The sequence below is a fragment of the Pteronotus mesoamericanus genome, unplaced genomic scaffold (genome assembly GCF_021234165.1).
Source record: "Pteronotus mesoamericanus isolate MK-2021 breed Mesoamerican mustached bat unplaced genomic scaffold, CSHL_Meso_final contig_347, whole genome shotgun sequence".
Lineage (NCBI taxonomy): Eukaryota > Metazoa > Chordata > Mammalia > Chiroptera > Mormoopidae > Pteronotus > Pteronotus mesoamericanus.
In genome coordinates, this window is record NW_026555137.1 from 560,916 (window position 1) to 585,058 (window position 24,143).

General features: G+C 71.9%; 2 protein-coding genes across 2 annotated transcripts; one reads left to right on the forward strand and one right to left on the reverse strand.

Moving 5' to 3' along the window:
* Positions 1-1,489: 1,489 nt before the first annotated feature.
* Positions 1,490-19,130, forward strand: LMOD1 (leiomodin 1). The gene is made up of 3 exons (XM_054576492.1): positions 1,490-1,957; positions 16,853-18,359; positions 18,982-19,130. Exons 1-3 carry the CDS (start codon positions 1,697-1,699, stop codon positions 19,128-19,130), a joined length of 1,917 nt encoding a protein of 638 aa, XP_054432467.1. The 5' UTR covers positions 1,490-1,696.
* Positions 19,131-20,360: 1,230 nt separating this feature from the next.
* On the reverse strand, positions 20,361-22,296 carry SHISA4 (shisa family member 4). Its single transcript, XM_054576534.1, has 5 exons — positions 22,213-22,296; positions 21,796-21,967; positions 21,416-21,549; positions 20,770-20,886; positions 20,361-20,595 (listed from the first exon to the last, which is right to left on the reverse strand). Exons 1-5 carry the CDS (start codon positions 22,259-22,261, stop codon positions 20,549-20,551), a joined length of 519 nt encoding a protein of 172 aa, XP_054432509.1. The 5' UTR covers positions 22,262-22,296; the 3' UTR covers positions 20,361-20,548.
* Between the last annotated feature and the right edge of the window lie 1,847 nt (positions 22,297-24,143).

Genomic DNA, 24,143 nt, shown 5'->3' on the forward strand with positions numbered 1-24,143 from the left:
GCCTGCCGTCTGTTCCCCGCATCCCCACATTGGGCGGGTTTGGTTTCGGGTTCCACGTGTGCGATCACACACGCTCGTCTCTGAGAGCACGTCCCGCTCGCCAGCCTCCCCTGCGGTTTCCGCACAGCCCCGGGCAGACTTTTAGGTTTTGAGGACTTATTTGAAGTTGTTGGTTGATGAGGTGTCACCATTGTCAGCTTGGAAGCCCCAAGGCGGCAGGCCACGCCGGCTTTCTGTCTTGGGTTGCAGCCCTGGCTCTCAGAACAGGGCCTGACACGCAGTAACTCATGCTTCCGGCCTCACGGACGCGCTGCCTGCGCCCCAGGACGCTGGAGGCCCTCCTCCCGCGCCTCCCCCAGGGCGCCCTGCCTCCCTCTGCCCCGCAGTCTGCCCGGCAGCGCCCACCCCTCCACGGCCTCCCCCGGCTGGGCTGCGGGTGTGAGGAGCAGGGCCAAGGCCTGTCCCAGACGGTCCCTGGGCTCCACAAGCACCTATCAAGTGACTGTGCCTCTGGCTCGGGGTGGACAGACGCCAGGAAAGATCGAAGCATCCACCCCGATGGGTTACACCAGGGCTTCTCGGAGCGACTCAGTGGCAGGAGGGCGGGCCAGGGGATTGAATGTCTTGTGACTGAGCGTGGCGTGACAGGCCGGCGGTGGAAGGCCCTTCCATGGCCCACGCCAGGCCTGTTGCGACAGGTCCCTCCCAGCAGCCAGAGTTCTGTCTCCCCGAAGGCCCGGGAGCCGTGCTCTGGACGTGGACGCGGGCGGCCACCTGCCGGCCCCCCCTCGGTGCGCGTGCTCGGGCCCCCGTCTGTCACAGGGAGACGCAGATGGGAGGGCGGGCGGCGGGCTCCAACGCCCTTCCCCAGGGCCTGGAGCTTCGTGGGAACCGGCGGCCCTTCAGGCCTTTCCTGACTGTGCAGCCCGCCTCCTTCCCCAAACAGCCCACCGTCCTCAGCTCCAGAAAGTGGCCCAAGGCGGAGGCGCGGCCCTGCTCAGCACAGGCCCTGCTGGCAGGGTCCTCACCGGCATGTTTCCCGGGGCTGCGAATGGCTGGGAGCACCCCCGCCCCCACCACAGGGCCAAACACGGGGAAGGGGTCAGTGGCCACACACCAACCCCGGGACGTCCAGGCGGCCAAGCCCAGGCTGCGGGGGGGTGGGGAGGGGGAACTGTGCCCTGGAGCCGCCCGGCCCACGGCCCACGGCCCGGCCGCTCCCCTGGCTCCCCTGGCTCCGCTCGGCTCCGCCGGCCTCTGCGTTTCTGCATCTTTTTCTCATTGCGTGGCCCCCTTGTCTTTAAAAGGCTAAATGCTCTGTACTAAATTTGGTCACACAACGCTCCAAGATTCCCTGGAATGTCCTCAAGTTTCAAACCGCTCTGACAGCGAGGCGAGCCCGCCCCCGCTGGGGGATTGGCCTCTCCGTTCGGGGCCGGGCAGCTGCTCGGTCTTATTGGCCGCCAGGCCGACCGGCCAGGCCCACTAGCCCCGCGCCTGGGGACGCGGCCGCTCCCAGTCAACAGTCCAGCACCTGCGGCGCAGGGCCCGGGAGCCCGTCCTCAGCAGCGGGGGTCTGCTCCCAAGCCTGCTCCACCGCCAAGCCCGCTCCGCCGCGTCCAGGCCAGCCCCGCCTCCCCGCCTCGGCCGCCACGACCGCCGCCGCCCCTGCCAGAGCCGCAGCCGCTTTGCCAAGATGTCCAAGGTAGCCAAGTACCGCCGGCAGGTGAGCGAGGACCCGGACATCGACAGCCTGCTGTCCACCCTGTCCCCCGAGGAGATGGAGGAGCTGGAGAAGGAGCTGGACGTGGCGGACCCCGACCGCAGCCTCCCGGCAGGGCTGCGGCAGCGCAACCAGACGGAGAAGCCGTCCACGGGCGCCTGCAGCCGGGACACCATGCTCAGCTTCCGCGAAAAGGAGACCAAGAAACTTCTGCAGAGGGAGCTGTCCCTGGATGTGAGTGAGCGGAGCTGGGGGGGCGAGGGGCCAGGATTCACAGCCTCAGGAGGACAGGGACACCGGCGCCCACACCGTGCCCGAGCCGGCGCTGACTCCCTCACCCACTGTCAGGCAGAAGCAGGGGCGGGCGACGCTGCGGGGGCGCAGGTTGGGGCTCCCGTCAGGGGAGCCAGAGGCACCGAGCGTGTGGCTGCCCACCCGCCGCCCATCCTACCACGAGCCGCGCGTGGGGAGGCAGGACAAGGGCGCCCCCAGTGTCGGGCGGGCGGGCGGAGAGGGTTAGCCCCCCGCAGAGGAGGCTGTTTCTAAGCCCTCTGGCCCCTTCGAGGGCTGCGGGCAGGCGGGCTCCCCAGCAGCGGCCAGAGGGGGAGGGCGGATGCACGGCCGTCCCTGGGGGCGGGGGGGCCGCGCGTGCTGGGGGGGCCTCCGGAGGAGCGGCCCCTCCTCCCACGGTGGGTGCTTTGTCCGCCCAAGGCCCCGGTGCGGGGCCAGGAAGGCAGCTCCGGGCAGCGTGTCCCCCAGGAGCGGTTCGGGGCTCCTGCGGAAGCTGGGGTGCAGGTCTCGGGGGCGAGGGCGGAGCTGCCTGCGTCGTCCCGGGCTGGCGTGCAGCCCTCTGCCTCCGTCCGGCTGTGAGTTTTCCGGGGTCACACCGGGCGAGCTCCACCCGAGGGGGACTCTGAGGGTTCCCGCCTGCGGGGCAGACCACGCCGCAGGAGGCGGTCCCAAGCCCCCGCGCGGTTCTCCCCCACTCGGCCCCCGCCGCCGCCGGCCCCTCGCACGTGGCCCCTCGCTTGTGAAACTCCGGCCAGAAAAGTTCAGTCCCCACAATCCTCGTGGAAACCGGGGCCCAGAGCTCCCGGCGACAGGTCTGTCCTCACTCAGAAAACGAGAAGGGCCGTGTCTTCTGTGGGACGTCTGTTGGGGCACAAGACCGTGGACGCTCGTCCCCGAGCACGCCGTGGCCGCAGCCCGGGCTCCTCGCGTGTAACGATGGGGGGGCGGTGAGGGAGCGGGAGGCAGAGGACCTGGGGCTCCGACTCTGTCCCCCGCCCCTCGCCCAGCCTCGGCCACGGTTAAGGCCTCGCCAAGCAGCGAGGACCCTGGGCGAGGTGGCCGCCTCTGGAAGCAGCAGCGAACTCCAAAACGAGGGAAGCGAGGGGGCGGGGCCTGCTGTGGGGGCCCGGTGAGCAAACCCAGGGAAGAAGGGAAGCGCAGGCAGAGGCCTCGCACCAGCTCCCCGCGCCGCCCGCACCCTCCCTCTGCGGCTGGGCCCCGCCCCGCCACCCAGGCCCCGCCCCGCCCGCCACCTCGGGCTCAGTGCCTGCGACCACGACCACCCGGTGCCCAGGGCCTTCCGGTCCCCACAGGGGTGCTCCCAGGCTGAAGTCAAAACAGCTGTCACTCCTTCCTGAAACAAACGCCGTGAGGGACTCTGCCCTTCTGGGAGTTCTAGACTCGCGAGCCTTTTTCCTCGGCCAATGAAAGCTGTGGCACGCCGCGCCCCCCGCCCGGGCGCACACTTGCCTCTGTAGACAGCCCCCGTCAGAGACCTGGGGGCTGTGTGCACGCGTGTGTGTGCAGGCACGGGGGCCACCCTCAGGCGAGGAGACACCCGTAGGGCCACGCTCCCCTCGCGGGGATGGGCCGCCCTCACCCAGTCCAGGGACCCAGGTGGGCAGAGCGGCAGGCGGAGTTTGGGGCGTGTCCTGAGCCGCAGGCAGAGTCGCTCTGAAACCCGGGCTGGGCTGAGTGCGAGGAAACGCTGACAAGGGGCTTCCTCCGCAGCATTAGCAGAAGAGTGGGTGCGCGGCTAGAGCTTGGGTTTGAGCAGCAGCCGTGGTCTGCGTGACGGAGTCACACACCGGTCACCCAGCCTGGCCCAGCTTCCCGACCTGTAAAGCCCCCTCTCTGCGGGCTGTCGTGGAACCCAGGGGACAAGGACTTGCAGCCCCTGGCACGGTGCTCGGTGCTCGGCAGGCTGTTCGCGCTCAGCAGACACAGTCGGGGAAGTGCTGACTCACCGCGTGGGTCACGAGACCCGGAGGCGGAGGTCAGAGCCCAGGGCTGATCGCACCCCGGCCCGGCCCTCCCCCAGCGCTGGGCGGGCCACCCTGTCTGCGCAGCTGGTGGCCCGGCTGGGGCTGCAGGCCACGGGGCCCCCGCGGCGCTCGCAGGCCCTGCCTTGAGTCCACAGGAGCAGCTGGCGCGAGGGGCTGCATCGCCGCCGCCTCTGCTCGGGCCTCCCAGCTCCCGGGAAACAGGCCCTTGGTCCCCATTGTACAGACCAGGAAACTGAGGCCCAGGGAGGTCGAGTGACAGCCCCAAGGTCCCCCAGCGCGTAACTAGCCTGCCTGCCAAGGACTGTCCCTCCTCCTCCCTGCCACACAGGGCCAGTCCCTGCCCCGAACGGGTCACCTAACGAGGGTCACGAGACACACCTGCGGAGCCAGAAGAGGCACCCCGAGTGCATGCGCAGCAGCGGCCGGGGCTGGGCCCGCGTCCGGCCTGTCCCCTGCCCTGCCTGGGGCCACGCCATAAGCCCCAGTGCAGATTAGAGGTTGACACTGTTAAAAGCAGGTGAGAAGCAGGTGAGAATTAGGGAAAGGAAGTCCCGCCTGGTGTTAAGAAATTTGGTTAATTCCTCATGGGCGGGATAACGCTACAGTGGATGTTGTATTTTTTTTAAAGGACACTTATTTTTCAGGCAGGAAACTGAACTATTCCTGGGAAGCTGGCGGGACCGGGGAACTGGCTTTGAAATAACGTGCCGAGGGGGGTGGGCCGCGGCAGGGAAGAGAGCCCGCCCCTCCTGTCCCGCCCGCCCGCTCTGAGGTGAGGCCGAGGCGGAAGGGGTCCTCCCTGCTCTCTGCACACCCCTGCCCATTTCTTCACAAACAGAAGCCAGTTTGGGTCTTCGGCCCGGGCCTTGCCGGGGAGGGGGATCCCCTGCAGGGTCTCGGCTGTGGAGGGGCGTGGGAGGACTGTGTCCCGCACCCCCACCCCCGGCTCCCGCGCCCACGCCTCTCTGTCCTGGGGCCTCCGCGTGGCCGGACCGCACCTGACCACGGGCTCCAACGCCAGGGCCCGGCTGCGCCGGCTCCTCCGCGTCGTCGTGCTCGGCCTGGCGCGGAGTGCTGGCGGGGCCCTCGGAGAGGCTGGCGGGCCGGGCAGAGCGGACCCCCGGCCTCCCGCCCTCCCTTCCAAGGGGCGGAGTCCTCGCTCCCAGCTGTGCGTCCCACCCCGTCCCTCCGACCCCTCAGGTCGAAGACAAAGCCCCCGGCAGGTGTGCAGCCGCCGGCGCCCTGAAGCCCTGTGCTTGGCTCAGGTGTTGGGAACCAGATCCCCTTCAGGTCGCTGCGTGTCCGCTTTCCTCCCCAGCCCGCCGCCCGCGCTCGGGCGGCGGTCAGCGTCTGCTGCCGCCGGGGTGCAGGGAGCGCCAGGGGAGACGCAGACACTCACCAGGAGCCCCCGCCCGCCTGCCCGCTGCGGCCTCCCTGCAGCGATGGAGACGCTGGGAAGGCCAGGCTGCCGCCCCGACCCCAACCACCCTCTGCAGGCAGGGTCTGTCTGTGCCAGGGGTGGGGGGGCACCGGGCGGCACAGCCCCGATTAAGGGGGTCAGCCCCGACGGGTGCCCACCCGAAATAGCCCTGGAGGCCGCTGGAGCGGGCAGAGACGGCGCAGGGCTTGATGGCCCGGGAGGCGGAGGGCGCCCAGCAAGGGTTAGACAAGTGCAGAGATGGGCGCAGGGCGAGCGCAGAGGGGCAGGACAGGGCTCCACGGTGGGGGGCTGTCGGGGGGCGGGGCAGGGTCGAGCCTGCCTCCCACTGGCCAGCATCTCGCAGGCTGGGGGCTTTGCGGTCCCCGGGCCGGGGCAGGAAGAGGCGGGTCTGAGCAGATGCCCAGTGGGGACAAGGCCCTCAGCCAGCCTGTCTGCCTGGCCTCAGTCCCCCTCCCCAGAGACCGGGGTGTCCCTGGCAGCGCCCAAGCCTGGAGGAGGTGCAGCGAGGCCCCGGAGGCAGGGGCCCGGGCGCCCTCCTTGGGCGTGCAAAGTCGGGAACGGGGGCAGGGCCCGGGGAGGGGCGGGGGACTCTGGGAAACGTGCCCAGGCGGGCGGACGGCAGTGTCCTGGGAGGCAGCACCCAGGCCGGGCCCAGGCAGCCGACGCTCGGCTTCACAGCCCAGAGGGAAGGGTCTGGAGCAGAGCGTCCGCTCCCCTTGGGGCTGGCGAGTGTCTCTGGCGTGGGAGCCGAAAGCTCAGGGTCCAGAACCACCTGCGGCCACCCCCCAGCCCCAGCCCCACACCGGGTCGGCCCCCACCGAGGAGGACCATGAGCTGGGCCGAGCCCTCCGGCTCCCGGGGGGCCGCTGACCCTGCCCGTCGAGGGGGAGGGGCCGCAGCCGCCCGAGGTCGCTGAGGGCGGCCGAGGGGACGCAGTGGAAGGGGCACACACTGCAGACGGCACGCCTGCGCCTGCGCCGCTCAGCCTTTTTAGAAAGTCTCTCGCGGGCTGGACACACGGTCCATGGGATGCAGGACGCGGAGGCGGCGGGAGGAGGGGAGGCGGCGGCGGGCCCCGCCTGCCCGGGCCCCAGGACCGCCTGGCCGCACCCTCGGGCCAGCGCACGACGAGGGGCAGGACCGCCTGGCAGGGCCCTCTGCCCGGCCGTCCCTGGGGTCCGCGGCCGGCAGGGCCACCGCTGTTGTCAGGACGCTGTTTGTAAACAGCGGGACAGGCGGCCTCCCGCCCCCGCCCCTCCCCTACCCCGCCTCCCTCTGAGAGCCTGGGGCTCCTGAGCCCTCACCTCCCGGTCAAGGGGGGCCCTGCCCCTGCGGCCGCTGAGCCTGCGAGAGGCAGAGCCGGGGAGCGGGCAGAGCTCCCATGAAGCTCTGTGAGAGGACGTCCTGAGTGCGGTGCTGAGAATAGTGTCCTCAGAGCCCGGGGGGCCTGGGCGGGCCCTGCCCGCTGTTGGCAGCTGTGTGACCCGCGCTGGCTGCGCCGCCTCACAGAGACCACGGGCAGCGCAGGCACCTGTGGCACACGCGTGTCCCAGAGAAGGGGGGCGCAGGCTCAGCAGGGAGCACGGCTGGGCAGGGAGGGCACCGCCCCGCGCTGGGGCCGAGCCGGGGACCGAGGGGCCGGAGCCGGTGGGCCAGGCGGAGGGACAGCAGGCACAGGCGCTGGGGGTGGGGGGGCGGGTCGGCTCAGTCGGAGGAAGGGCCGGGCCCGTGGGCTCGGCGGGGGCTGAGGAGCCGCGCGCGCGGACCAGGCCGAGGCCGGCCCCTCCTCCAGGAGGGCGAGCTGGCCCACAGAGGCGGCAGGTGGGGAGCCCGGGGGAGGCCGGGCGGGGGGCTGGTCGGGGATGCTTGCAGCCCTGAGCCTGGGGAAGACTCAGCAGGGCCGAGAACGTGGATGCGGGGGCAGGGGCGGGGGTCTCGCCTCCGCTGCGCAGCTCCAGGCCCTGCCCGGGGAGGCGGAGGAGGCGCGAGGCCGGCCCGCGCTCTGGCAGGGCAGGCGGCAGGGCCTGCTGCGCTCGGTCTCCCGGAGGCACGGGACCGGGTGGGCGCAGGCCGCCGGCCGCCGTGGTGGGAAGGGGGAGGCCTGGGACCTTGAGGACCGTGATTTTGCCGAGGTGGGCGTGGCGTGGCGGGGTCGCGGGGGGGCGGGGGGGCGCGTGCTGGACGCAGAGCGCGGACCAGCCTCCTCCGCCTGCGGTTTGTTGCCGGGAAGCAAAGACGTTGGTGGACACCAGAGACCAGCATGACATCAGGGACCGCTCCACACACACACACACACGCGTGCTGGGGGGGGGGGGGCGCGGCGCGGACGGAGCCCTGGGCGCCCCTGCCCCGCGGCGCCCGCCCAGCGAGGACTCGCCCTCCGTCCTGTCCAGCCCGGCCCGGCTGTGCTCCTCCTCAGCCTCCTGCTCAGGCCCCCCCGCCACGTGGGCACCACCAGGTACGTGGCCTCCGGCCGCCTCCCGAGCTGCGGCCACACTCGGACAGAGCGACGCGGTGGCTTCACGCCAGGCTGCCCGCAGAGCCCGCGCAGGCCTCCCCGTCCCGAGGAAGAGCCCTGTCCCTGAGCCCTCGGTCCCACCGCCTCTGTGTCCCCCTCAGCAGAGGGCTGGGGGCTCCGTCCCACCGAGAAGCCCGAAGCCTCCTGCGAGAGGGCCTCCCGCGGCTCCCGGCTGCCCGTCTCCCACCCCAGGTCCAGGCCCGCAGGGCCCCACCCCGCCGCTCGCCAAGTCCTGCCCGGACAGGTCTGTGAGGACCTCCCTGCGGCAGTGCCCTGGGGACACCTTCAGCCTCCTTGAGAGCGCTCCCTGCCGGACACCCCGCGCCCCCGGGCCCTCTCGACCTCCAGCTCTTCCTTCCTGTCTCCTCTGTCGGGCCCTCTCGCCCTCCCACCCCCGACACCCCCCAACGCGGTGGCTGTCCTCGGGCCCGCGCCGCTGCCCCCGCGTGCTCTCTCCATCTCTGGCCTAAATCTCTGCTGTGAGTTCTGGAGCATTCCCTTGCCTCTCGGCCTCCTGCAGTGTCTCGCGTTCAGCTAGCCTCCCAAGAGGTCCGCCGTCTCCCCGCCCCGCCCCCCGCGCGGGCGCGCCTCCCGCCTCCTGCGCCCGCCGGCCGTGCGGGGAGAAGCCCAGCGGAAGCACCTGGGTCACGAGCTGGGCTGTCTCGCTCCAGCCGCGCCAGGCTCGTGGCCTCTCCTGGCGATTGCAGCCCTGGAGTCGGCCAGCCTTGCCTCCACCCTCCTCTCTGTTCCAACTCTGTCACCGTATCCCTGACCAGCTGGGAGAGGCCCCGCCCGCCGCGGCCCAGCCCTGCCGTCCAGGGGCAGAGCTGCTTGCACTGGCTGCGCCGAGGCCTCCACGTGCTCCGCCAGCGCCACGGCCACGCCCCCGGCTCGAGAGGCCCTTGCCCCCCAGCGCCGGCCTCTAGCGCCGGCCGCCTTCGCTCGGCCCCCAGCTCTCTGAGACCCCCGGCTTTCTCTGGCTTCCTCGCGCCTTTGCCCCGCCCCCCACCTCCCTGTGGGTGACGTGCCCCCCTCGCCGCGTGCTCTCCCTTCCTGTACCCCACGCGCTCGGCAGAGTGTCTTGCTTTCTGGGCGCGCGGAGGGCAGGGCCCAGCTCCGAGAATGTCGGCCGCGTGCACGAGGGACGAGCAGGTGGCAGGCACTGTCCTTGTCCTGCTCAGGTGGATCCACGGAAGCTGCAACTTCGCCTGCCGCCTCTGAGCCTGTTCGAGGGGATCTCAGGCCCAGGTCCTAGAGGAAGGGCGAAGGCGGAGCTGGCTGGGGCGGCCCAGGCAAAGGCCCCGCCCTGGGGGCCGACAGCGGGGCTGGGGCGGCCGGCGCGTCCTGGGCAGAAGGGCCTGCAGCGCTCGCTTCTCGCTCGTTCCTCTTCTTCCTCCTTCTCTGGCTCTTTGGCCCCCGGCTCCCTGGGGACCTGAGGTTACGGGTGGACATTCCGCCTGACCCCTCAGGTTGGCCCTCTGGGGCCGCCCCCGGGCCCTGGACAGGACGTTAACATTTGCCGAGGCTGCCAGTTCCCGTCGCCTGCACCCTCCCGAAGATGCTGGGGGAGTCCCGCAGCTCTGCCCCAGGCCTGCGAGATGCAGCGTGGCCCCTGCCGAGGGCAAGGGGAGTGTGCGCGTGGTGGCCCAGGGGTCTGGGCGGCCCCGCTCTGCGCTGGGGCCGCGAGGCTGGAGCCTCGGGCGGCAGGGCCAGGCGGGATCCCCTGCCGGGAGGACGGGCCCCAGAGAAAGCGACTTGGGCGACGGTGTCCCCAGATCCCCCAGAGATGCGAACCTGCAGGTCGCAGTCCCGATGCACAGGAAGGAAAGGGACGTGCTGCCTACAAGGTGCCTCGGGGCGCCAGGGCTCGGGCTTCCCCCCGGGCCCCCCCTGCAGCCGACCGTGCTCGCACGGCAGGTCCCCTCCCTCCCACGCGGGTCTGGCCCGCCTGTCGCTGCTCCGTGGCGCCCCTGGGAGCCACTGTCCTTCCCCAGGCCCAGAGCTCGGGAGACGCCGGCTCCAGCGTCGGGCACCTTGCCGGTCGGGGACCCTTCCTGGTTTACCTGGACCCGCTGCCCCTCGCCTGAAGGGCGGCAGCGCGGCGAGACACCCCGCGCAGGGGCGGGTGCTTCAGAGTGCCCCATGGCCACCATGCGATCGGGCTCATCGTCGAGGAGACGCCAGGCGCAGGAGGGAGGGGCGTGGCCGGCGAAGGCCCGTCTCGCTTGCCGAAGCCGCGTGCGCGCCCGTGTTCTCGCCTCCTTTACGGCCCAGGTCCACACGCACACCTCTGCACCCATTGTGTTTCTTGCTTTTTAAAGAATCCCGTTACCGCCCTTTTCCCGCGTCCCTGAGCGTTCCCCCCAGCACCGTGCCCAGCGGGTGTCCCCAGCGCTGCCGTGGGGCCGGGGTGAGCCCTGTGTCTATATTTGGACACTTACAGGGTTCCCGACGAGCAGGCTTCCCGAGGCCCAAACGGATCCGCAGCGCCAGGCTCCTTGCTGCGGCCTCTGGCGCCCGTCCCCGCAGAGAAGCCGGCCAAGGCCGGGGGTGAACAGAACGCGTAGCGCGTGTCCGCCCACTGAGGCGAAGCGGGGGGGCTGCCGCCGGGACCTGGAAGCGAGGGCGCAGGGGCCCACCCCCCAGCCAGAGGCCCCCCAGCCCAGGGCCAAGTTCCTGACGGCGAGGGTCTGCCCCCTGCCCTGTGGCTCTGGGGGGTGTCCGTCTGTACGGCCACAGCCACGATGGACCGGACGCGCCTGGGCCCAGCATGGACAGGGGACAGGCCGGGCACCTCTGCCTGCTGCCGGCCTGTAGGCTCCGTGTCAAGGGTCCTTTAAGGGGAGTTGCTAATTTTTTGGGTAAGAGAACGGTGTGGTAGCAATATTTTGGGAAAAAAATACGGTGAAATCTTTAGGCAGGAAATGACCTGCCTGGGGCTGCCTGTAGATGAGACAGGTAGGCCGGGGCCTGGGACAGGTGGCGGGGTGGGGGGCCCCTGAGGTGTGCGGACCACTGCGGGTCCCCCCGGGGGCCAGGCAGAGACGGGGGCGGCGGCCTCGAGGTGGCGAGGCTGAAGCGGGCGGCACATGTTCCCCGTGTGGCCGGCTCCAGCGCGGAGGGGCTGGGCGCGGAGGCCCGGGGTCGGACTTCGTCCAGGTCAGATCCGCGTCCTGGAAGATCATCTCGCTCCAGGGAGCTGGCGGCCTGGAGAGAGGCCAGGGGGCGGTGGCCGCGGGCTGGGGAGGCGCGGACGTGCGGGGCGCTGGGAAGGCGGGCGAAGGGCCGAGGCGAGGCGGCAGGAAGCCGGGACCGACGCCGCGGAGCCGGGGGCCGGTGCCCTTCCACGGCCTGGGCGCAGGGGCGGAGCTGGGCTCTGCCCCGGCCTCCACGTCCCTGCTGCTCTCAGGCCACCCAATCGTCAGGACCCTCCTACGGGGGTCGTTAGCCCTCGTGACGACTGGGCGTGAGGCGGAGCGTGGGCCCTTTGGGGCTCCGGGCAGGCAGAGGGGCTGCGGGGCCGGGGCTCTGCCACAGCCGCCCAGCGCGAGGACGGCGTGTTCCTCCCGCCCCCCCGCCGGGGCCTCGCAGAGCCAGCCCTGGGACGCACGGCATCCTCAAAAGTGGCTCCTCGGGGCTCCCTCCCGAGGACGCGCGCGCTGGAGGGACTTGTTTGTTTCCACCGAGAGATTTCCCAGTTTCTCCAAAAATGGGTTTGCCAGAGCGTCCCAGGGTGAGTCACCGGCCGGCCGGCTGCAGGGGGGGCCCGCCAGCCACCAGGCCCTGGCGCCGGGACACAGGTGCTCCGGGGCCTCCAGGCAGCCCAGCCGGCACGGCCGGGCGTGGAGAGCACCTGGCGCGGCGCGAGGCCTGCCGCCCGCCCGGCACTGGGGGCAGCGAGGACCACGCAGCGTTCTTTGCCGCCCCCCGACTCTCCCCCACTTCCGTCCCTCGAGGATGCGGGGGCGCTGGCTGGCCCGACGTTTCAGGCAAGAGCCCCACCTCCCGACACGCCCCCGCCTCCCCACTTACACGGCGAAGCAGATGCTGTGCGGCCAGCGCTCGCTCCCATGGGACGGCGTCCGAGAGTGTCCTTGTGCCCCCGGGTCACCAACCTCGGCCGTCCCCCGGCCACCACTCTGCCCGGAGGTGGAGACAGTCCTGGGAGGCCACAGTGGCCCAGAGGCCAAGGCAGGGCCTCCGGCCGGCACTGGCGCACCCCCCGGCGCTGGGAGGCTGGTGCGTCCCGTCCACTCGTGGTTTCTGTCCACTCCCGGGAAGTAGGGGCAGGAGCCTGTCCTCCGGGCATGTGCGGCTCGGGGTCCGGGGGGCGGGGGCAGAGCCGTGAGCCGCTGACTTCCTGAAAGTCGCCCCCGCCCCCTGCCGTCTGGCCCATCGTCACGCTGCCCGCACAGCCCTTACAGGGCCCGCAGGGCGGGCGCCCAGGTGCGCTGCTGCGGGGAACAGCCCAGGGCCAGGCAGCGCGGGGCGTGCCCTCGACCGGCAGAGGGCCGCTGCCCCCCGGGCGGCCCCCCCGGGCGGCCGGACACACTGGATCGGAGGGGGAGCCGGGGGCAGGTGGTGCGGACAAGGCGCCGCTGAGGCCACGCCCGCCGGCCTCGGACAGCCCGGCCTTGCGCACACAGCCCGTCGCAGGTCCGGCCGCGCGTCTGTCCGTGGAGGGCGGGACCCCGAGGTGGGGCATCCACACGCTGGTGTGTGGGCCCCAGCCTTGAAAAGGAAGGCCATTCTGAGTCTATTCCCTGGGAAGTGTCCGCATTTAGCAAGCGACACCGTCCATGTCGCGGGACGTGAGACGCACTCACCCTCCCCGCAGCCGGGGGCCCGGTGAGCTGCGGGGGCTGCGGCCTCGTCCCAGAGACGGGCCCCCGGGCCCCGGAGGCGCCAGGGGAGGGCCGGGCTGCTGGGTGGCCGGTCGGGGGCGGCCGGTAGCTTGAGGTGAACTGGGCCACCTGGCTGCTCAGTGCCGGGGACCAAGGAGGAAGGCGGGGACAGAGCTGGCGCCTGGGGCTTGGCGCTGGCCTCTGTCCGACTCGCGGGGGTCTCGCCTCTGTCCATCCGCCGCCTCCCCGGCCAGCCCTGCCCCTGGCTCCCCGGCCGCCCCGCCTTTGGGCTTCCCCTCCCACCCCCCAGCAGCAGTGAGGCGGCCCCATCCCACCCCCTCACTTCACGTGTGTCCCCAAATGGAGCACACAGGCCCCTTTCTTTTCATTTTTTAAAAAAGTTTTATTTATTTTTAGAGGAGGGAAACATCCACGTGTGGTCGCCTCTCATGCGCCCCCTTCTGGGGACCTGACCCGCCACCCAGGCCTGTGCCCCGACTGGGAATCGAACCCGCGACCCTTTTGGTCATGGGCCGGCGCTCAGTCCACTGAGCCGCACCAACCAGGGCTCTTTCTTTTTATTTTTTAATATTCATGTATTTGTCTGTCTTTAGAGAGGGAGGGAGCGAGGGAGAGAAACGTCGATCAGTTTCCTCTCCTACGCGCCCTGACTGGGGACCACACCGGCACCTTTCGCTTTGAGGGGCGAAGCCAACCCACGGAGCCGCCACGCCGCCCGGGCCCACACGGGCCCTTCCGCTGCGAGCCTGTGCCAGGCCCCGTGCGGCGCTGGTGTGGGGAAGCTGCGTTGCCGTGGCGGGGCCCCAGCGGCGGGCTGAGGGGGGCCTCCTGGAACCCCTGCCGGGGCACCTGGCACCCCAGGTGGCGGCAGGCCCACGCGCCTGGGGCTCCTGCCTGTCCTGCCCCCCGAGGCCGCCCGGCCCGGGGCTGCTCTCCCCGGGGGCCGCAGGGAGCGTGGCCCTGGCCCCAGCCACCTCCGAGGAGCCGCCGGGACGAGGTCTTGTGATGCGCTCGCTGCGTACGCCCTGCGCTGTGTCCGCAGGGACATCGGCCGAGGTCTGGGGACAGCCCCTGCCCCCAGCCAGAAGCCTGAGCCGGGACATTCTGGCCACCGGCAGGCGGAGCACTGCGGGCCCCGACCATCCCGCGGCCACTGCCTGGGCCTGGCGCCGGGGGAGGGATGAACGCAGGCCCCGGGCCCGGGGCTCTGCGCCTCCGAGGCGGCGCGGGTCAGCCGGGCCGGGGGCCGCCCTCGGGAGCCAGGCCGCAGCCCGCGCGTACGCCCAGGGCAACAGGGTCCCCTGCAGAGACCTCTGCCGCCGCAACGGGTCCCTGGCGAAGCAGAGGGCCTCGGTGTGGCCTGAGCTCGCAGGGCTGGGCCTCGTGGTTCAGGGGCTTGGCTTAGACGGCAGGCCGCCTCCTCCGCCCCTTGCGGTGCAGGCGGCGGGCTTGCTCTGGTCAGTCAGCTAAGGCTCGCGGAGGGCGTGGTGCAGGGGGCCCGGGGCCCGGGCTCCGCTCCGCAGAACCTGCCGGACCCTTCCCGTGGATCCCACCCCTCTGACAGACCGAGAGCCACGTCATGTGGCCACGCGGCCTGGAGAAGACAGGGTGGGAGCGCACAGCTAGGTCCCTGCATGTGTCACGGGCCGTGGGAGGTTCCCAGGGGTCCCCCTCTGCATCCCCGTCTCCGGGAGGGGCTCCCAAACCCCCGCCACGCTCCCTCAGCCCCCACGCTTCCCCGAAGGAAAGGAGGCCCCTGCTCCGCGGGGCAACGTGGCCGTGTCCCAGCGGAGCCCCTCGGCTCCGGCTGCGAGGGGCGTCGCCCAGCGAGCCTGCAGGCAGGAGCTCCGCCAGGAACAGCCTCTGGGCCGCCAGGGTGCACCCCCAGCCCCGGGAGCGGAGCGGCTGGCCGGGCTCCCGCTCGGAGGCGGCAGCGGCGGCACGGAGCTCTCCGCAGGCAGCCCCAGCCCCAGGACAGCTCCTTCTCCTTTTAAGGCAAGGTGGCCGCCGCGGCCGCCCCAGCCCGCGGCTCGGAGGGAGCCGGCCAATCAGCCCTCCGCCCGCAGCCTGTTTTCCACGAGGCTCTTTTTAAAGGCTTGGCACCCTCCCCAGGCACAGGCACGTGGCAGGTCCCACAGGGCCAGGGGTGCCCCAAGGGAGTGGGGGCGGCCCTGGGGGGCCCTGCCTGATGGGGTCTGGGCTCGGGGTGCCATGGGCAGCGGGGCCCCGGGGGGGAGGCTGGGGGAGGTCGGGGCGGGGGCGACTCAGTTGCCGCTCCTGACACAGGTCTGAAGCCCAGTTTTTCCTGAACGTGTGGGTGAAAGTGGTTAAATTTTAATCTCTCCGGATCCCCGGTGTCGTCTACGTGAGGCCTGGGAGTGGCACGGGAACTCGGCAGAGGGCGCCGGGCAGGGCCGCGGCCGGGCCTGCTGGGGGCTGCGGCTGCCGCCTCCAAGCTCCTGGAGGGGCCCTGCGCTGAGACCCTCGGACGAGGCGTGGGGACGGGGCGGCGGTGTGCTGGCCGGACCGCGGGCGGGTCACAGGCGTGTCCGGCCCTGAGAGGTCCCCTGCCAGGCTCCTGTGACTGTTTTGTGCATTTCCTGTCTTCCTCGCCTGCATTCAAATCGAGGCTCGGTCACGTCCCAGCCCCTTCTGCCCCAGCCCGGGAGGGTGACCCACGGGTCACAGCCGGTCGCCGGAGCCGGAGCGAGTGTGGGGGCCCCCCCCAGCCCCCCGAGTGCCCTGCAGCTGCCCCGGCCCGGGGAGCAGAGGAGGGAGGGCACATTCCAAGGGCCTTTCTCACCAGGCCCTGTGCCCCTTGGCCGCCTGCTGCGACTCTCCCTGGGGAGCCGAGGACTTTTGCTGCTAAATAAACCCTGGGGCATTGGCGCTGCAGGTACAAACTGTCTCCACCGTCGGGGGCAGGGGGGCGCAGGGGGCGCCGGCGCATCCCCCTTCCCTCCCCTGCCATGGCCCCGCCCCCCAAGGGCAGGAGCCTCCCTCACAGCCCCTGAGACGGCGAGCGAGCGCTGGGGTCTGCGTCCCCGTGGGTGGCGCTCATCTTTGCTCTCAGACGGCCCTGCCTCCCGGGCTCCCCCACCCCCACGGCCCCGCCAGGCGGGGAAGCCAGTGCTCGCAGCCTGCGGCTCCCACGCCCGCGCCTCTGTGGAGAAGGAGCCCCGGGAGGGGCGGGCCCTGCTGCGCAGCACCCCCAGCCCCACGGCGCTGCTCCCCAGTGCCTGCGAGGCCACAGTGGGGCCGCGGGGCCCTGGACCCTGGCGTTGGCCGGCCCGGCCGGCCCCGGGGCTCCCACAGGCAGGTCCGGTCCTTAGCAAAGCTTCCCCCGGGGAAGGAGGCAGGGAAGTAGCGTGGAGTATCAGAAAGCCACGCGCGCCTGACGTACAGGTCTGCCCTCGCTCCCTCCTCGTCTGGAGACGGACCGTGGACAGAGCGTCAGAGCGCCCGCAGGGCGTAGAACAAAGCGTCGGCCGTTTCCGTTAGCCCCTCCGCCCGTCGTCCCCGCCTTGAAAGGGGACTGGTGTCGGGCCCCGTGTCGAGGCCGGGCCGGGGCCGAGCGAGGGGGCGAGGGGGCACGGGGGCGCAGCCCGGACGCCGGCCGCACGGGGCAGCATCCTGTCTGAGACGATGGGCGTTCCCGTGGTCGCTATAAAAAAACCCAGTGGGACGCCAAACGCCAGGATGAACACACATTCAAAGTTGTAAATCAAACAGGGCCAGAAGGCGAGGGTGTTCCTCCTGCCTCGGGTTCCCACGCGGCTCAGCGGGGCCCCACCTGGGCCCTCTCGTCCACGCCACGGGGCCGCCAAGGGCGGCGCTGGCCCGGGGGCCTGGGAGGGGCCCATCGGCGGCCTCACCGCGTCCCCCGAGCCCCGGCCCCTCTCCAGGGTCCTCCTCGCGGGCACGCGAGCGCCCCCGCCGGTCCCCACCGTCATCCCTGTCCCCCCGGGAGCCGGGTCCTCATGTTTGTTTTCTTTTCTGAATTCCTAGGAGAGCAAGCCAGCGGAGGCCGCGGCGGACGCCAAAGACGCCGCGGAGAGGGGCGGCGGCGCCGGCAGGAGGGCCCTGGGCCCCCGGCGGGACTCGGACCTGGGGCGGGCGCCCAGGCGGGGGGCCCTGAAGAAAAGCTTCTCCAGAGACCAAGAGGATTCTGAGGGCCACAGCGCCCAGCAGCCCAGGGAGAAGCTGATCCGGGGCATCGACAGGGGCCGGGTGCGGGCCGCCGTGGACAAGACCGAGGCGGGGGGGGACGGCCGGGGGGACGGCCGGGGGGACGGCCGGGCGGCCCCCAGGAAGGAGGAGGAGCTGAGAGGCAGGGACAGGAGCGCCGGGGTGAGCAGGGACAAGGACAAGGACAAGAAGAGAGAGGACGGGAAGGTAAAGGAAGGGGCTGAGCACGCGGAAGCTGGGGGGCAGGAGGGGCAGGAGCCGAGGCCGGCGAGTGGGGGCGGCGACGCGAGAAAGGAGGAGGAGAAAGTCAAGCAGGAGGAGGCCCCCCACCCACGGGGGCCCGTGGAGGAGAGGAAACCGAAGGCAGAGAGGAAGCCGGAGGCGGAGAGGAAGCCGGAGGCGGAGAGGAAGCCGGAGGCTGCCGAGGAGCAGACCCCCCGCGGCCCCGCCAAGCCCCCCGAGGCGCCGGCCCAGGCAGAGGAGGAGGCGGCGCCCAGCATCTTCGACGAACCCCTGGAGAAAGTGCGGACCAACGACCCCAGCATGACCGAGGTGAACGTCAACAATTCCGACTGCATCACCAACGAGATCCTGGTGCGCTTCGCCGAGGCCCTGGAGTTCAACACGGTGGTCAAGGTGTTCGCCTTGGCCAACACGCGTGCCGACGACCACGTGGCCTTTGCCATCGCCATGATGCTCAAGGGCAACAAGACCATCGCCAGCCTCAACCTGGACTCCAACCACATCACGGGCAAGGGCATCCTGGCCATCTTCCGGGCGCTGCTGCAGAACAGCACGCTGACCGAGCTGCGCTTCCATAACCAGCGGCACATCTGCGGCGGCAAGACGGAGATGGAGATCGCCAGGCTGCTCAAGGAGAACACCACGCTGCTCAAGCTGGGCTACCACTTCGAGCTGGCGGGGCCCCGCATGACCGTCACCAACCTGCTCAGCCGCAACATGGACCGGCAGCGCCAGAAGCGCCTGCAGGAGCGGCAGGCGCAGGAGGCCGCCGCGGAGAGGAAGGGGCTGCTGGAGGTGCCCAAGGCGGGGGCGCCGGCCAAGGGCTCGCCCGGCCCCTCTCCCCAGCCCTCACCCAAGGTCTCGCCCAAGAACTCGCCCAAGACGGGGGGCGTCCCGGCCGCCCCGCCTCCCCCGCCGCCGCCCCTGGCCCCACCACTCGCGGTGGAGAGCCTGAGGAGCTCGCTCTCGCCAGCCACGCAGAGGAAGATGGGGGACAAGGTCCTCCCCGCCCAGGAGAAGAACTCCCGCGACCAGCTGCTGGCCGCCATCCGCTCCAGCAACCTGAGCCAGCTCAAGAAGTTAAGTGGCTGGGGCGGGGGCGGGGGGGGGTTACCCCAGAGCGGACAGGCAGAGGGGGCCGGTCAGACTGCAGGCAGCACAGGGCGCCCAGGGCCATCGGCCGCCCCTGCCTCCAGGCAGCACCTCTGTCCCCAAAGGAGGCTGTCCTTCCTGCCAGGCTGCGCCTCCTCCAAGAGGCCACACACAGCCTGTCCTCGGGCGCCAGCCCCCCGCAGGGCCCCCCCCCACAACGGGCAGTGCCAGGGCCACCGGCCACCGGGCGGCTTCTCCCTGGGGTGGGGGCGTGTCAATGGGCCCGCCCCACAGCGCGCCGGGGACTGCGCAGCAGGGGAGAAAGGGCGAGCACGCCGTGGCCCCGCGGTCGCTGAGGGCACCCGCTCTTCCCGCAGGGAGAGCTGCCCCGGGCCCTCGCCCCCAGGCCCAGGCTGCGGTGTCTGCCTCCCGCCCCCCAGCCGCCCCCTTACCCTCTGCTTTGTCCTTACAGGTGGAGGTGCCCAAACTGCTGCAGTAGCTCCAGCTGCCGGGCCCTGCCCTCCAGGGCCGCGCAGACCCCACCCCGGCCGGCCCGCCGCCCTGTCCCTGGCCCGTGGGGGCCCTGCAGGCCCGGGCCATGCTTTCCCGCCCAGCATTCCCTCTGCACGCGGAGCTGATGGTCCAGGACAAGCAGAGGCCTATCCGCACGTCCCTCAGAAGGTGGCATGCCGGCGGGATCCAGGAAGGGGGTCCCACCGGGCCCACGGCGCCGCGCCCCCAGGGCCAGGATTCAGGCCTCTGAGGAGCCCTGGGCAACGCTGCTGGGCCGGTGGCACCCTGCCCCATGTGCGGCAGGGGCAGAAGATGGAGGGGGGAGGGGGACGAGGGGCTGGGGATACCCCAGCCGCCCCCTTCCCCCGCAGGACACAGGGCGGCGGGCAGCCGGCCTGGATGGAGGTGTCTGTGGGGGGGAGGAGACAGACGGACAGGCAGCAGCCGGACCTGAAGGTTCGATGCCAAAGCAGACGTTTCCCTACGCCCACCTGCTGCTGTTGAGTGGCTGTATTTTTCCATGAGATTTTGATAATATATACAAGCCTTCAGCTGCGAGCCCATCCACCTCCGTCCTGCGCGCGCCCCGCCCCGGCCCCTGGAGGTCCCCAGCCACAGCCGGAGGCACCCAGGACCGGGGCCTCATCAGGCACGTTCACCCTCTGACTCCCCCCGACTCTCGGGCCCTCCCCCGGGGAGCACCACGGGCATCCCTCTGGTTCGATGGCTTAATGGACGGGGCTCTCCTGGCGCCGTGCGCTGCGGCGGCGGCCGGGAGCACGGAGCGGGCCGTTTCTCCGCCTTTGCGATCCGGCCGAACGCGCAGAGCGGGCCGGCCGTAGGTGCGGCGCTCGGGCCCCGGCGCACCCTCCGCGGCCGCCCCGGGGGCTGAGCCAGGCGCTCGCGCTGCGCGGGGAGTTTCGCCCCCGCCCGACTGGGGACGAAGCTTAGCCGCGCGGAGGACACCCCGTTCCCGGCCGCAGGGAAGCCGCCGACCTCCGGGACGTCGCCGCCGGCGCCGCGGCTGACGCAGGAGCGCAGCGCCCCCTGGTGGCGGGCCGCGCGCAGCGCCCCGCCCGTGTGACGTCACCCTCCCCGCGCCTGGCCGCCCGGCCTCCCGCGGAGTCACCCAGGGTGTAAGAACCCAAACGGGCCCGTCCTGCTCCGCGCCTGCCTGTGGCGGGGAAGCCAGTGGGGTCTCCGGCCGACGAGCCTGCCCCCTGCGCCCCGCGCGCACAGAGCGCTGGCTCTGACGTGGAATCCCCGTGCCTGCCACCCAGGCCTCTCACGGGGCCCCGCGCAGGCGTGTCTCCGGGCAGGGAGGACGCTGGGCCACGCGCGCTCCCGCTCTCGCTTTATTCCAGCAGCCAGGCGGGGCGCGCCCCAGCCCACAGGGGCAAACGGAGGTTCCGGGGGCAGAGGGGCCGCACGAAACAGGGGGCTGTGACCCACGCGGGCGCGTCCTTCCCTGGTCCCCGATTAACTCAGGGCAGCGCCCCGGGCCCCCGCCCCTGCCTCCATTCATGGCCAAGCTGCAGCCCCGCTCCACCCACTTCCCTGGGGCGCAGTCCCTTGCAGGCCCAGGGCGCGGCTCGGTCGGGAGCCTGACGAGCCAGACTCCGAGCCAGGAGGGGCATCCATGGAGGGACAGCAGGGAGCACGGGTGCCTCAGGCTCCGGGGAAGGCGGGCTGCGGCTGCACTTGCGGCGGCAGAGCTGGAAGCCAAGGGTCAGGGTGAGGGCGGGACTCAGGAGAACGTGAAGCGCGCGCCCCCCCCACCCCCGCGTGCGAGTGTGGGGCGAGCCAGCGGGGCGGTCTCAGCGCGAGGCGGGGCGCCGGACACGGGACGGAGGTCCCCGGGCGGGCGGGGCCGCAGACGGCGCGCTCACCTGCAGGGTGGAGAGGGTGCTGGGGAGTCCCCGCGACGCCGGGCGGCGGGGCCCCGGGGCCCCGGGGGTGCAGGGACACAGGCTGCACCAGGTAGCCTGTCAGCGGAATCTCCGGGCCTAGGTGGGGGAGACGGGTCACCACGGGGGCTCCCCTCCCACGGGCGCCGTCGCCTCCTGCCCAGGGGACCAAGGCCGGCGGCCTCCAGACCTTGCTGGTCAGCGTCGGGCAGGGAGCGGGGCACGCCCCGGCGGGTCGCCCTGGACTCGGCCAGTCGACCCCGCAGGTTTCCCAGACCTCAGGAGCCTGAGAGGGCAGCCCGCGGCTGGTGGCACCTCGTTGTCCCACAGAGCTGTCCCCTGCGGACCCCCAGCCCTTGTCCCCACCTCCCCAAGGCCCCCATCCCCGGGCCCATCGCTCACACACAGCAGGACGCTCGTAACTCCGGATCCCCTGCCCTTAGCGGGCGCCCCACGCCAGCAGGACCCGCGCGCGCCCCCTGCTGGGGGCGGCTCCGCGCGGCTGAAGTCACGTGCCGGCGCCCCCGCGCCCCCGGCGGGCGCGTGCGCGGAGCTCGCGCACCCAGAGCTCCTGCCGCCCCAGGCGCGGCCCCCCCTGTCCGCCCCTCGTGCCCGGCGCCATCCGTACCTGCGAAGGGGCTCAGCAGCCGCCGCCGCCTGCGGGACAGGTAGCGGCAGGTGCAGAAGAAGCAGCAGAGCGCGGTGGCGGCCGTGGCCACAAAGAGGATCAGGGCTGAGGCGACGCCTGCTATCACCTTGTGACTTGAGACAGAACGACGGGACCTCGCACCTCGCGGCCCCCCGGGGGGCGTGACGGGACCCCCGCCACCCCGCCACTGGGCAGCGGACCTGGGGGTCAGACCCGCCCCCTCCCACAGCGCCGCCCGCGATCGGGTGCCGTCTGGCGCCCCCACGAAGCCGGCGGGGACCCAGGGCGCCCCAGCCCAGCCGGCGGGGTGGGGGCTCGGGGCGGGGCGGACGGGCGGGCCTGGGGAGCAGCTGGCCCACCTGAAGCGCAGGCAGTGCCTCTGCTGAGACTCGGAGATGGCCAGGCTCGCGTCCCTGCAGCAGAACCGACGGTGGCAGGTCCCGCAGCAGAAGGCGAAGGGCGGGCAGCTAAACCCCGGGCGCCAGGCGTGGTTCTCGTCCAGGTGCCCCAGGCAGCTCGTGCCGGCCAGCGCTGCGGGCAGGGCGCGGGCCCGGGGGCTGCCAGGCCGGTCCTCTGCCTGCCCTGGCCCCGCCTCACGGCCCTCACCCCCCGTGGTGCCTGCGGCCTGAGAGCTGCCCCTTGTTTCCTCCCCGACGGGCTCAGCCAGGCCCACGGGCGGTTTCTGGGGCCCGGACTCCATCCCCTTCCCCTCCAGCTCCCTGCCCACTGCCCACAGCCCCGCGCCCTCGGGACCCTTTCCCGGCCCTTGCCCTTACCCAGGGGAGCCCCCAGCACCAGGAGGGCGACGGCCGGCGGCAGCCACATGGCAGGAGCAAAGGCGCCACGGGGGCCGCAGCTGCCGGGAGGGCCCAGGCCGGATCCCGGTGACCCTGCCGCCGGCCACGCCCCAGCCACGTGCTTGTCCCCTCCCTCCGCGGTGGCCCCTGCCCAGGCACATGGGTGAACCCTAGAGGGGCAGGGCCAGACCGTCCCTGTGTCCCAGTGTCCAGCCAGTTGGACACTGGGTGCCCCGCCCCCACTCGCAGGACACAGGCCCCACTGAGTGGCGGCTCAGAGCAGCTTTGTCCGCAGCTGCACGAGGGCCCCTCCCCCGCAAGCGGACGGTGCTGGCGCACCCGGGCGGTGGCCTCGCTGGTCACGATGGCACTGGGCAGGCGCCACTCCCGCACCCCGCAGCCTGCAGAAGCGCCGCCTGGCCGCAGGCAGGGGAGGGCAGGGCCCAGCAGGTGCAGCGTCTTCTGGTGGGCCCCTCAGCCCCCCAGGTTCACCTGGGCTGTTGGGGACGGCACCCGCCCGTGCTACGTGGGTGCCCTGATCGGGGCCCGCAGGCCGGGCGAGGGGGAAAGCCTCGGACAGACCCCGTCGAGCACGCAGCTTGGACACGGGAACCCGCAGCTCCATGGGTCCCGTGAGGCTGGCAGGCCTCGTTGGAGACCCCAGTAGCCCAAGGGCAGCGCCGGTGACCCAGGGGACGGCAGGGCCGCAACGGGTCCCCGACCCCGGAAGTGGGTGGTGTGGGCAGTTGAGTCTCCCCAGTGCTCTGAGGTGAGGGGACCGGGGCGGGGCACAAGGGCCCCGCAGACGCTACGCAGCTCACGGAAGGGCCCTGGGGCGCCCCTGTCCCGGCCCCCAAGGAAGGACGGGGTCTGCCTGCTGACAGCGCGGCTGCCCCGGCCCAGGGCCAGACAGGTGCCGGGAGGCCCCGGTGCGCCCAGGCGCAGACAGCCCAGCTCCCCCCTCCCCGGGTCTCTGGCAACCGCTTCTCACCTCCAAGGGGCGGGCAGGACAGGGACAGGCCCTCACCTTCCAGTCCTGCCTGGACGGACGTGCAAAGGCCCCCACAGTGCCGGCCTGAGCGCGCCCCTGCCCCAGCAGCGGGAGCCAGGGCTGCCTTTGCCTGCCCTCCCCGGCCCCGCCCCCATCCTCACAGCCAGCAGGCCCCCTGGCCTGGACCCTCCGTGGTTGCCCCTCCTAAAGGTGTCCCAAAGCTTGACCAGCATCTCTCCTGTCTGCCTGTGCCTTTTGCAAGTGGCCGCAGCTTCCCTTCGGAATGGATCAGGCAGCAAGGGCCCTCCCGGTCACTACCATCAGAGCAGAGCCCCGGGGCCTTCGCGCCTGCTGATTGGCAAGTGGCCGCTGACCCTGTCTGCCCAGGCACTCCCCCCCCCCCCCCGGTCTGCTGAGACGGGCCTGTGCCACGCGCTTGGCTCGCACGTCCTGCTTGCGTGCAAATTACGCTCTGCAACCGGCAGTCGGTCAGCAAGTGACTTGTGACAATTGGCTTCCTTTTTCAGGCTTTTACCTCCTCTGGCTTCCAGCCCCCCTCCCCTTCCCTGCAATTCTGTCCACCATGTTCAGCAAATCGTGGGACAGCCCTGGGGGCTGCAGCCGGCCTGTAGCAGGGTCACGTGGTGCACAGGACCTCAGGGTGGCCCGGGGCTCCCTCCCTGCCCCGTCTCATCTTGAGCCTCAACTCCTGGCCGGCCAGCCCTGCCCTGCCCTGCCCAGAGCGAAGCGGGTCTATTCAGCCCAGAGGAGAGGAGCAGTGGCCGGCTCACCCCGGGGCCCCATTCCTCCCTCCCGCCCCGACCCCGGGGCCACAGTGGGAACAGCACCCACGGTGAGAGACGGCCCAGGGCGAGTGCTCTGCACACAGCGCTCACCAGCCGGTGTCTGAGGGGCAGGG